This window comes from Quercus lobata, chromosome 7 (genome assembly GCF_001633185.2).
Source record: "Quercus lobata isolate SW786 chromosome 7, ValleyOak3.0 Primary Assembly, whole genome shotgun sequence".
Lineage (NCBI taxonomy): Eukaryota > Viridiplantae > Streptophyta > Magnoliopsida > Fagales > Fagaceae > Quercus > Quercus lobata.
In genome coordinates this window covers 25,422,138-25,434,799 of record NC_044910.1, presented here as the reverse complement: position 1 = coordinate 25,434,799, position 12,662 = coordinate 25,422,138, and the positions used below count along the sequence as shown (strand labels likewise).

At 31.4% G+C, this 12,662-nt stretch overlaps 1 protein-coding gene across 1 annotated transcript; it reads left to right on the top strand.

Moving 5' to 3' along the window:
• The first annotated feature begins 2,620 nt into the window (after nt 1-2,620).
• Nucleotides 2,621-8,452, top strand: LOC115952941 (alcohol dehydrogenase class-P-like). The gene is made up of 10 exons (XM_031070310.1): nt 2,621-2,657; nt 4,454-4,590; nt 6,436-6,482; nt 6,608-6,933; nt 7,039-7,121; nt 7,215-7,290; nt 7,371-7,432; nt 7,626-7,721; nt 7,821-7,982; nt 8,244-8,452. The coding sequence occupies exons 1-10, from the start codon at nt 2,621-2,623 to the stop codon at nt 8,358-8,360; spliced, it is 1,143 nt and encodes a 380-aa protein (XP_030926170.1). The 3' UTR covers nt 8,361-8,452.
• Nucleotides 8,453-12,662: the final 4,210 nt, after the last annotated feature.

Below are 12,662 nucleotides of genomic sequence, written 5' to 3'. Positions count from 1 at the left end.
TTTTGAACCAAAGATTCTTAGATTCAGAAGTTCGGTTACGAGTGGGGAAGGTGTTAGACACCCCATATCGCCTATCCAAAGGATGGTACATTCTTTTAATTTAATCACAATGTTTACATTTTAGAAAAATAAATTAAATACTTGGCATTTGTTTTTGAAAGAATTTTTGTACAAACAATACATATACATAATATATGAATATTATTGCAAAGAATATGTACAAGCAAACATGTGAATATATATAAATAACATGTGAATATTACATTGCAAGATAGTAAATATATATAGTTGGCGTGTGAGTATTATTTACCATGTATCTACCATATGAATATATACTACTCTACAATATAAAGCAAAAAGGAGAGGAGAGGAGAGGAAAAAGTCACATTATGCCCTTTAAAGCAATAAACATATTTATTCTCATGCATAAACACAACAAACCAAAATGCTTAGTGGGGGGGGGGGGGGGGGGGGGGAGATGTAGTAGCTTGATTATAGACCATTTATTCAATTGAAATGAATTATGGACATGTCACAACCTCTTTAAAAATTGTGTCATTGAAAGGAAATTGATTGAAAACAATTTTATTTATGTAGAAAGGTAAAAAAAAAAAAAAAAAACATTATTTACATTTGAAAAAAATAAGTATTTTCCTTTTGAAAAAGCTCAAGAATTTTTGGAAAAGACTTTTTTTTTTTTTTTTTTTTTTGAGAAGCTGGGAAAGACTTATTTTAAGGAAGAATGTTATAAACTTTTAGGAAAAGGGTTTTGAAAAAGGTTTTCCTCTTGACTTTCTATGAAAATTTTTTTTTTTTTTTTTTTTTTTTTTTTTTTTTTTTCAATGGGAAAAATATAAGGGAAGAGCAATCTTATTTTAAGGGAAAGGGATTTTTATGCACCTAAGAAAACCATACTCAAGATTAAAATCAATGTTATTTAAGGATAGAGTTTTATTTTAAAAAAATAATTTCCAGGATTTTTTTTGGTAAATAAGAGAGTTTAAAAAGTGAAAATCCAGGGTTTTTGGTCAAGGCTTTAAAGAAATGTTAAAACTTTATACCTTTTAGCAAAAATGGTTTTGAAAATGATATCTATTGAATATTTAAAAATGCCCCATCAGAAGACTTTTTATTTAAAGCTAGGCTCGAAAAGTTTTCATTTTATTTTGTTTGAAAAACCCATTTTTGAAAAATGATGGCATTTGGAGCCTTTTTGCAAAACTATCTTCTTAACAATGCATTTTTAAGAAGGTTTACTCAAATCAAGCTTCTCATTGTATGGTGGCTTAGGTTTCGTGGTGCCAGTTAGAAAGCTAGTACCTTTGAACCTTTGCACCCATGAGAAGATAGCAGAGGGAATAAATTGGGCTTAATGTAAGGCATAAATTCAAGATTTAAAGCAATAAAGGAATGTAAGAAGAACAATCATCCCAAGAGTGGCAGAGTCAGGAAATTTTCTCAGGGGCGAAGTGAATACATTTTTGTGTAATTTTTAGATTTATTACCAAATGTAAAAGAAGATTAATGGAAAATTTCAAAACTAAGGGGGCCATGGCCCCCCTTGGCATCCCCAAGCTCTGCCTATGATCCCAACAAACATCAGCAATACTAGAAGGGAGATTGAACTTATTACAAGAAAAATGGCTTTTAAGATTACTGCCCAACTTAGCAGTAGCATGGATTGCAACACTACAAACTCTACTAGTCCAGCAGAAATTGCAACTAAAAAAGGTCTTACTAATTTCTAAGTCCTTGTTTGGGAGGAGAGAAAGGAATGGGATGAAAATGAATAATTTTAGAATATTCTTCTATTCCCTTATTTGAGAGTTTGAATGGGGGGAATGAAAGTTCATTCCATTGTTTGAGAATTTAAGTGGGAGAGAATAGAATGGATAGGGGAATACTTATTTTTCTCTATTCCCTCAAAACCTCAAATTTTCATTTCCTCCAAAATTGGGGGAAATTAAAGGGAATAGAATTAGATTTAATTAATTTCTTTAATAAAACTCCTAAAATACCCCTCATATATTTAGCATTTTATTTTAAAATAGGGGTCTAAAAATAATATTATCATAAAATGATTTCATTCATTTCCTTCTATATAACTCCCAAACAAGGTTACTTATATTTTTTTCTTTATTTTAAAATATCCAAACAAGGTTATGTAATTCCATTCCATTTTATTCATTTCTTTTCCATTTTTTTTTCTTTTGCTTAAATATATTTCAATTCATTTTTTTTTTTATGATCATTCCATTACATTTCTTTATAAACTCCCAAAAAAAGCATAAGTGAATGTAAATGACAATAAATGACAATGACACATTTCATCTTTACATCGTTGACCAAATTTGTAGTCAAATTTTTTCTATTTTAAAATGGATTAGATTTAACTATGTCATCAGCAATCTAAAAATATCCTAAATAGATGACAGTCGATCTTTATTTATTTTGATAAATTGATAGATAGAAGATAAAATCTTAGTTGGACCATCCTTAATAAGTCTAGACCAATAGTATAAATACCATCACAGAGAGACAAAAACAGAGCACTCACATTCAAAACAAAAGTGATCTAATTTCAGTCAGAAAATAACAGTCGTCGCATTCCAAGTTAGCCATGTCAAGCACAGCCGGTCAGGTCATTAAGTGCAAAGGTGAACCACCGCACTCTTCTTTTCTCAATATGACCATGTTTTTATTGTTGTTTTCTTCTCTGTTTCTGTTTATAATTTTTTTTTTTCGTTTTGATTAATCTTTATGCAGCTATTTAAGTGGGACTATACGTATAAATTGATCACCTTTTAGTTTTGTTGTTTAGAGAATAGAGACATGCACTTCTTCATTGCATGCTTTGGTGTTTGCATTTTCGTGAGTTGACCTCTTCATGGCTTATTATTCTGTGTCAGATTTGTAGAAACAGTTTATTTAACTGAAGCTGAAAATTTTTTGTTGAAAGTACCTTAGATAAAGTTAAAAGGAGTTGAAATAATATAGTAGGACTCATAAATATTACTAAAAAGTGTAATGAGATTCATAAATAGTAGTAAAAATAAGGTGAATAAAAAAAAAAATTGGCTTTTTAATTTGTGCCAAATGCACACTCAACATATTTAAATTCTCTTTTTATTAAATTTTATTTAATTTAATAAACAGACTAAAAAAAAAAAAAACACGTGCACACAAACATAAGCAAATACATGAAGTTTTATTATTTTTTTGAACGAATTTTCATATTTTAAAATCATTACATGATAGTTCATTGTTAGTTGTTATTATTTATTGTCAATGTTAGTAGGTATGACCATTTTATTTTGTTTTAAATTTGTATAACATTCCATTTAAAAAAAAAATTAGTATAACATTTTTATTTTTATGTAATTGTCATTATCTATTTTTCATTGTTTTTTATAAAAATATTTTAAACTAGTATTGTAATTATTGACCCACATAGTTACACTCATTCATACATAAGTAATACACTAAGTGTTTACTTAACCAATTATATGCTTGAACAATCACTAACTTTACTTTTTTTTTTTCTTTTCTTGAAACACTAACTTTATTACAAAAAGTTATTATAACATGATAATAATACATATATACATGTAATAAACCCCCTGCATTTATTAATTATTAAATTATATAAAATTATATTATATTTATATTATACATGCACACCTTCACACACACTAAATTTCATACAAATAACATTATAACAAATTAAAAAGTAAAAAATAACGAATATAATTTGTATCAAAGACACTTACACACATATAATATAAATAAAGAGAGAGATACTCACAACTCACAAATACCCACTTTTTACTCTTAAAGTCGGAGATACAAAATAGTCAGACAGAGAAAAGAGATGAAATTTATGAGAATTAGATCAGAAATCAGATCAGAAACGGATTGTCATAGAGATCTGTGATTTGTATTGTTGTTTGGTTTTGAGATGGGTTGATCTATGATTAGGATGTGCAAAAATATTTTAAAGGATAAATTAAACTAGCAGAATAATATATATATATATATATATATATATCTATATAAAACCTTGGCTATATATACAATTTCTTTTTCAAGGCAGAGGGTTTAAATGAACCTTGAAACAAAATGGGGAGATTAACTTTACTTTTTTTTTGTTGATAATTTGATAGTTGGGGATGGAGAGATTTATAGACTTGATGTTTTTATTTAGAAACACTTAAAGATGCCAATTAGTTGAGCTACAAGGATATTGGCAAAAGTCATAGATTGATGCCCCTTCCATCATTCTTGAAATTTAATTTATCTTTTTTTTTTGATAATTCGATAGTTGTAACAGGGAAGATTCATTTGAATTATGGATGTCTTTATTGGAAACACTATGAAGTTTTAACTAGTTGAAACTTTAATGTTGTATTGGAATTAATTAGTGGACTAAATTAGATATGTATTTTAATGTAAGCCGCGGTGGCATGGGAGGCTGGAAAACCATTAGTGATTGAAGAAGTGGAGGTGGCACCACCTCAGGAAAATGAAGTCCGCTTAAAGATTCTCTTCACTGCACTTTGCCACTCTGATGTTTACTTTTGGGAAGCCAAGGTAACGCATTTCAGATGATATTTTTTTGATATTGACAATTCCCTATAAAATTTCACATCAGATTTCAGATATAGTTGGTAAATTTATTATAAATGCCTATTAACTAAAATAAATAACAAATACGAAATTCCATGTGGAAAAAAAAAAACGGAGTATTTACCAAGTTAATATTTAGGGCAATACATTGAATAAATTATCATACTTTCAGTCCATTAATTACAAAGAATAGAATCATTTGCAAGTGTTTTGTAAAAGAACATATTACAATTTTCAGACAATAATCGTTATAAAAGGGACACGTTTTTTCCCCAAACTAGCCCTCTAAATTTTTCATAATGTGAATTTTGAAAATCTAATTGTTGAATTATATATTCTTTATGTTTTTAACATGCATATCATATTTTATTTAAATCGGATGTTATTTACTATTCAATAAAAAAACTTATTTTTTGTATATAATTTTTACCACAAAAAACTTGAAATTTAAACATGTCATGATGACACAGCTATTGATATTTAATCTTCTTAAAATTTTGCAAGTATGAAGAATATAATAAGAATATGCAATTTAATGGTTAAATTTTCAAAATTCACTTCTAATAAAAAGATATAGGAAAAGTTTGAAGGGTTTTTTTTTTTTTTTTTTTTTTCAAACTAGTTTGCCAAAGATATAGGAAGAGTTTGACGAGAAATTTCATATGGATTAGTTGCCAAAGTTCTTCTTTCTCCTTTTATTGTCTTTTTATAGTTAATATCATCTCTCTTTTGGTAGAAAAAATTTGAAAATTATATTTGTGGTAATTAATAGGTGTTTATTATAACCGTATATATTGTCCTAGGAATGGAGAGGCACAAAGATTTTGACGAGGTTTTTAAAGATTTTATCAAAGATTTTAACCCAATTTTTTTTTTTTTTATCAAAGATTAAATTTTAAACGGAACAGTAACCATTTTTCATAACAAGGGGGAGAAAAAGGGGTGTAACTTTTTCCTCTTCTTCTCTATTGATTCTATACTTCTCCAAATACAAGAAGAGAAAAAGGGTGATAACTTTTTCTTTTTTGTCTCATTGATCTAGACTTCTATAAATACAAGAATATCTCTTCAAATATAAATGATAACCTTACCCTTGTTTAACTTGCACCCAATTAGATAACATGCATGAAATTGTCCAAACTAAAAGGACATAAGTTTAAAATACAAAGGCAATTACAATAAGCATTAATTTTTAGCATGCATTTGTATGTGGATATATGGGGTTGTAATTTTATAGGAAATTTCTTCAGAATTTTTTTTATAGGGAATATTTGTAGAATTTAACATATAATTTTTTTACATTTCTGATTAATATTTTAATAAGAAAGGTCCATTATTTTTTTTTATAAATTTTTTGGGAGAGAAGGGGCACATCGATATAATAAGAGCAATAGACTTAGTAGAATAAACTTTTTTATTGGGTGTCAAGTTTTGGAACTTCGGGTTTTTTTAATTTAATTTAATTATTATTTTTAAGCTTGGCAAGGCAAGTGCATATTCTTAAGAAATTTCATACTATACAAATGAAATTTTAATATATTGAATTATTGCAAAATAGTAAATGCTGTTATATTTGTAATTAATCATTTATTAATTTTGTTGGTTCCATTTCTGAAATCAAATTTGGTATTAAGGTGCGGGGAAAAATGCTTGAAGTTAGCCACGCTATTTCCATGTAATTTATAAACAAGATTTGATGAATGTATTTACAGATTGATTGGTAAAATTTGAGCATGCTCAAATTAGACTGGTGGGGTTGAGGCTGTATTCATTTTGTAGTTGAAACTAAAATGTCCCTTTATATTGCAGGGGCAGAAGCCGCTGTTTCCTCGCATATTTGGTCATGAAGCTGGAGGGTATGTATAACTTTAAGTTTTTAGATCCTCTCTCTTCAGACCACAATTGAAAATCCTAATAGGTTTAGTAAATAGTTTTTTAATGGCGTGAACTAGTACTAATTGATTGTATTGTTGTTGCTCAGAATTGTGGAGAGTGTAGGTGAGGGTGTGACTGAGCTCAAACCAGGAGACCATGTTCTCCCTATCTTCACAGGAGAATGTAAGGAATGCCGCCACTGTAAGTCAGCGGAGAGCAACTTGTGTGAAACTCTTCGGTTCGATAATGACAGAGGTCATATGCTCGCTGATGGCAAGACAAGATTCTCCAAAAATGGACAGCCCATTTACCACTTTCTTGGCACCTCCACATTTAGCGAATACACTGTTTCTCATGCTGGCTGCGTTGCCAAGATCAACCCTGAAGCCCCACTTGACAAAGTTTGTGTGCTTAGTTGTGGAGTATCCACAGGTCTGGAGGAGTTCTTCATTTGAAGAATAATAACTATATCAGTGATAATATTCCTACTATTTTTATTATTCTTTTCCATTGGTCTATTTGTTTTTGTGCTTGTAGGCATGGGTGCCACTTTGAATGTTGCAAAACCCCAAAAGGGTCAAACTGTAGCCGTCTTTGGATTGGGTGCTGTTGGCCTTGCTGTGAGTTTTCTTTGTTGCGGTGTTCTATACTTTCTGGCAACTGCAAAAGGATTAGAAAGAATTCTAAATCTCTCATCTTGTACTGATATTTAGGCTTGTGAAGGCGCAAGGATAGCTGGGGCTTCAAGAATCATTGGTGTTGATCTGAACCCTGCTCGTTTCGATAGGGGTGAGTCATTAATGTTATACATAAATATATGTTCCTATTTACATGTTGGCGATGGTTTTGATTCTGAATCTCTTTGGCAGCCAAAAATTTTGGTGTTACTGAGTTTGTGAATCCAAAAGATCATGACAAGCCAGTTCAAGAGGTTAGTTTGGACGCCATGGCTTGCTATTTCGTTATTAATCAGTTGGCATGACTAGCATGAATTTTGGGATTTCTTTTCTACTACATATTTTATGTTTTTGAAAATAACAGGCAACAAACCTGTTTTGGTGTATAAACTGTTTGCACGTCTCTCCCTGTTGAAACTAAACAGAGCTATGCCTGCTCAATTATAGGTGATTGCTGAGATGACTGATGGAGGAGTGGATCGGGCTGTTGAATGTACTGGAAGCTACCAGGCCATGATCTCAGCATTTGAATGTGTTCATGATGTAATCATTTAACAAATTTATAGCCATTTTCTCTTATTAGAGAATGCTTCCAAATCTCCCATTACATTTCCATCGACACTAAAATTTTATTCTTCTCAGGGTTGGGGTCTTGCAGTACTTGTTGGAGTGCCAAGTAAAGATGACGCATTCAAGACTCATCCTCTTAATTTTTTGAATGAGAGGACAGTTAAGGGTACCATTTTTGGCAATTACAGGCCTCGCACTGATATTCCTGCTCGGGTGGAAAAGTACATGAACAAGGTAAGCTTATATTTTCAGTTCATGAACCATTTCATTTTTCTTTCTTATATACGTATTTTTTTTTTTATAAGCAACTGAAAATGGAATAAGCAGAGTGCAACTTTCTTAGATTATTATGAAATTTATAGACATACTTTTGAGTAAGTGCTAATGTTTTATTATTATGGGTAATAGCTTGTGATTGTTACTTTTATGTAACGACCAGGCCTAATTCTTTGTTTTTATATGCTTATATAATGATACCGTGAATTGATGTTGCAGGAATTGGAACTGGATAAATTTATCACTCACTCAGTCCCTTTCTCGGAGATCAACAAAGCGTTTGATTACATGTTAAAAGGGGAGTCTCTCCGATGTGTTATCCGCATGGGAGCTTAAAACATTACCGATATGGTGTGGGAGAATAAGCAATGTATGATCTTGCTTTAAATAATATTTGTAATCTTATATTTTTGGGAGAATAAGCAATGTATGAGTTTATGTCACTTGTTTGTGATATGTTAATACATACACCTTATTTTGCAACTCACATTTAATAACCTCATTCAAGGGCAAAACGATCATTTCACGTCCTAAGGGAAACACCGTAATTTTGACCTTTGATCTCAAATTGCATCATGTAAAATAAATCTTGAAAGCCTAAAAATCATAATGACTAGTCAAGAGCCTCAAACAGACCATCGGATTAAAAAATATCACGAAATTGAGTTTTAACGGTTAATATGCAACTACACGATTTAAGTCCAACCATGTGTGATAATGAATAATTGGTTTTAATTGGTCCAATTTAGGTCCAATTCAAATTTAGGACATGTCGTAACGCTATTAGTTGAGACCATGATTTATTGTAGGATTGCATGCATAGAATTTAATTTGGTGGAACCGTTATTATGAAATTCCTAAATGGACATAATTAATGGTTGATTGATTGAATTTAATGATAATTAGTCCTTATATAATTTAGGAAGTTTAGGGTTAGTTGGCTGAACTTGCGGCCCAAGACCTCATTAATAGAGTTGAAATTCGAAGAAATTTGAGCATTTAATGTCAAAATCATGCCAAACAAGCAAGTGGGTAGATGTTACTGACCAGCTTTGATCTCCAAGAAGTCTTTTTAAGGAGTTTTAATTTTGGTGAGGTGTGATGTGTGTGCATTTTTTACATGAGGGTGATGTGCGTGTGAGTGAGTCTTTTTCAATTTTTACTTATTTAATTTTTGGGAGTCACCACTCACCACCAAGCCAATTATTGGTATTTTTAGGTGTCATTGGTCCCCTATTGTCTAATTCATTTTAATTGCCTAATTAACTAAAGGCCTTGCTAAGGACTTTTAAGCTAATAAGGTAGGATAAAGACTTGAACCAAAGACTTTGCACTTAGAAGCTCGATTATATGCGGAGAATGTGTTAGGCACCCCCACACCGTTTACCTTTCGAATAATACCTCTTTTTATTCAATCCAAACAATTCGCTTTTTGGAAAGTAACTAAAATTTTTGCCATTTTTTAAAAATGGTTTATTTACAAGAAATATATATAAATAACATGTGAATATAACATACATATACACATACAACATGTGAGAATACTTAGAAATTGAAATTATCTTTATGGATAGATTTTTTAATTATTAATATCAAATAGATCTATAAAATAATCTTACTTTACTCCATAATAAAATAATATATACATAGTTAACATGTAAATATTAGATATACACATATCTAGCATGTGAATAATATTAAGTTGAAAAAAAAATATATATATATATATATATATGTAGAGAGAGAGAGAGAGAGAATGGTAATCTCTTAATACATTTTATCATATTTAATTTCTTTTTTTTTTTTTTGGTAGAAAATTTCTAAGTGTTGTTCTCATGCGAAAATAGCATTAACCAAAATGATTAGTTTAGGGGAGGGGGTTTTTTTGGCTTGATTGGATGTCATAAATTCAATTAATTTGAACTATGGACATATCACATTCTCTTGAAATCATTTTTGAAAAGGATTTGCTTGAAACATATATTTTTTGGGAAAATGGAATTTAATGACTTTTTGGATATTTTTGAAAGAAAATATTTTGGGTATTTTTGGAATGGGAATATTATTTCTATTTTTTTTTTTTTTTTAAAAAGGGAGATCCCCTAAGTATTCTGGGAGGATATTTTGAAACGAGTTTTTGAAAATGATATTTTATAGAAGTAATTTCTCATATGTTTTTTATGGAAAAATATTTTCTAAGAAAATGGAATCTTACGTGCTTTATAAAATCATTTCCAAGGAGTAATTTTCAAAGTCTCTTAGAAAAAAAGGATTTTTAAAGGAAAATGATCCATGGATTTTGTAGAGAAAAATATTTTCAAGAACTAAAATTCCCATGGTATTTTCATAAAGATTTTTGAGAGATTCTATTTTTAAAGACCTTTAAAATCTCTCTTAGAATGTGATTTTGGAAAGTATTGATGGAGATCAAGGCACCGCTTCGAAGGATCTTGTTCAAGTACCAATTGGGCCGGTTACAAGAGCACGAGGAAAGATGTTCAAGGATGTACTCAACGGACTCATCCAAGAGTTATGGGCTCAAGCAAACTCGTGGAGGCCCATTGAGCATGATCCACGTAGGCAACAAAAAATCGTCAACTTGATTCAAGTTCTAGAAGGATCCGGTCAAGGCTAAGAATTGGTATGAAATATTTTGGGTCTATGTAAAAAACGTTATTCTAGGTTTAGGTGATTTATTTCCTTGTTTTTAGGTGCATTTAATGCTTTTTAGGTCAAACTTTATTTGTAATATGGTTAGGTATCAATTAGGAGTTATTTTAGAATATATTTTCTTGTCTGTCAAGTTTTAAGGAGCCCTTAAATAGTCATCTAAGTTTGTAAACGTTTTTTAGAGATATTATTGATAAAACTTGTGAGGTTTATTCTCTTTGGTTCTTTGAAGAACTACTCGAATTTATCGGGAATTCCCGTGGCGTTCATCTCGACTTATCAAACGGAGTTTCCACCACCGTTTGTGGCATCTTCCTTATACCGAGGTTCTTGTTTGTCATAAACAACGGGTCGAGGTCTCCCATTTGAATCTGTCCATAGAATGATCTTGGATTCCCTTTCATTGTCAGGTCTCGTTATTCCTGACGGGGTTCACATCATTTGGTATCAGAGCATGGTTTCTAGTTCAGGTTTGCCTATCCTTTAACATATTTATCTCTTCTTAGCCGAATTTCCTTTACCCTATCTGTTCAATCTTTGTTTGTCTTGTTGATGTCTAAACTATTGGTCTGGTCTCATATCTCTTAGTTATTTCAAAATCTTATTTTATTATTCTCAAAAGTTAGTTGCTGATCAAAAAAAAAAAAAAAAAAAAAAAAAAAAAGAGGGAGAGACTCGAAGAAGAAGACAGAAAGGAGTCCGAACAAAAAAAAAAAAAAAATTCACTATTCTGTGTTTCCAAAATTCCAAACTGCCATATTCCTTCTAATTCTAATTCTAATCTGAAAATTCCCATATTCCTTACGTTCAAATATGAGATTCCTTGATTAGTTCTTGGTGAATTGTTGCTAGAAATTTTCAGTTGTTTGTTTAGTTTCAAAAGAACTAAAAGAGAATTATCGAGTGGAAAAAGGAAGAGTGGTGAGAACATTAGAGGGTAAAAGCCATATTATTTTGAGTGAAACACGAGTGGAAAGTGATCCACATTCTTGAGTGTAAACACGTAAGGGAGTGATTCGTGAGGTTCCTTTTTTTTTTTTTTTCTTCTAACCTTTGTTTTGCAGCAATCATGTCTCACGATAGTGGTAAGAGCATTGCTGAAGATGATACAAAATTGGTTGATCCAAAAGCGTTTTTGGAGGCCATGATGAGTGAGATGAGGTGTGTGATGAAGATGGAGATGACGTAGGTTCACGAACGGATAGATCAAATGGAGAATAGACGTGAGGAGCAACCACAAAACGGTTGTAATTTGCGTAGAAGGGAAAGAGTTCCACCGAGGGAGGAGGATGAAGAGCGTTATGGGTCTGGTTTTGATGAAGAAGAAGATCGGGATTCCATTGTTAGCAATAGGAGACCTGGAGGAAGATTTAGAGAAGCTAGGAATCGCAAAGATAACAACTTGGGTGGTATTAAGATGAAGATTTCGTCCTTTCAAGGTAGGTCTGATCCTAAGGCATATCTTGAGTGGGAGAAGAAGATGGAGTTCGTGTTTGATTGCCACAATTACTCCGAGACAAAGAAGGTAAAATTAGCCGTGATTTGAATTTTCTGAATATGCTATTACTTGGTGGATCAGCTTGTGATAAACAGAAGGCAGAATAAAGAACACCTAATAGACACATGGGAGGAGATGAAAGTAGTGATGAGAAAGCGATTCGTTCCAAGTTACTACTACCGAGAGTTGTACAAAAAGCTACAAGGTCTTAGACAAGGGAGTCGAAGTGTAGAGGACTACTACAAGGAGATGGAGATTGCTATGATCCATGCTAATGTAGAGGAGGATCGGGAGGCTACAATGGCTAGATTTTTGCTTGGCTTAAACCGGGAGATCCATGATAAGGCAGAGATGCAGCATTATGTGGAATTGGAAGATATGGCGCATATGGCTATCAAAGTGGAACAACAACTCAAGAGAGGGAATGGGACACGTGCAGGGCATAACTCTAGTTCTACCTCTTGGAAATC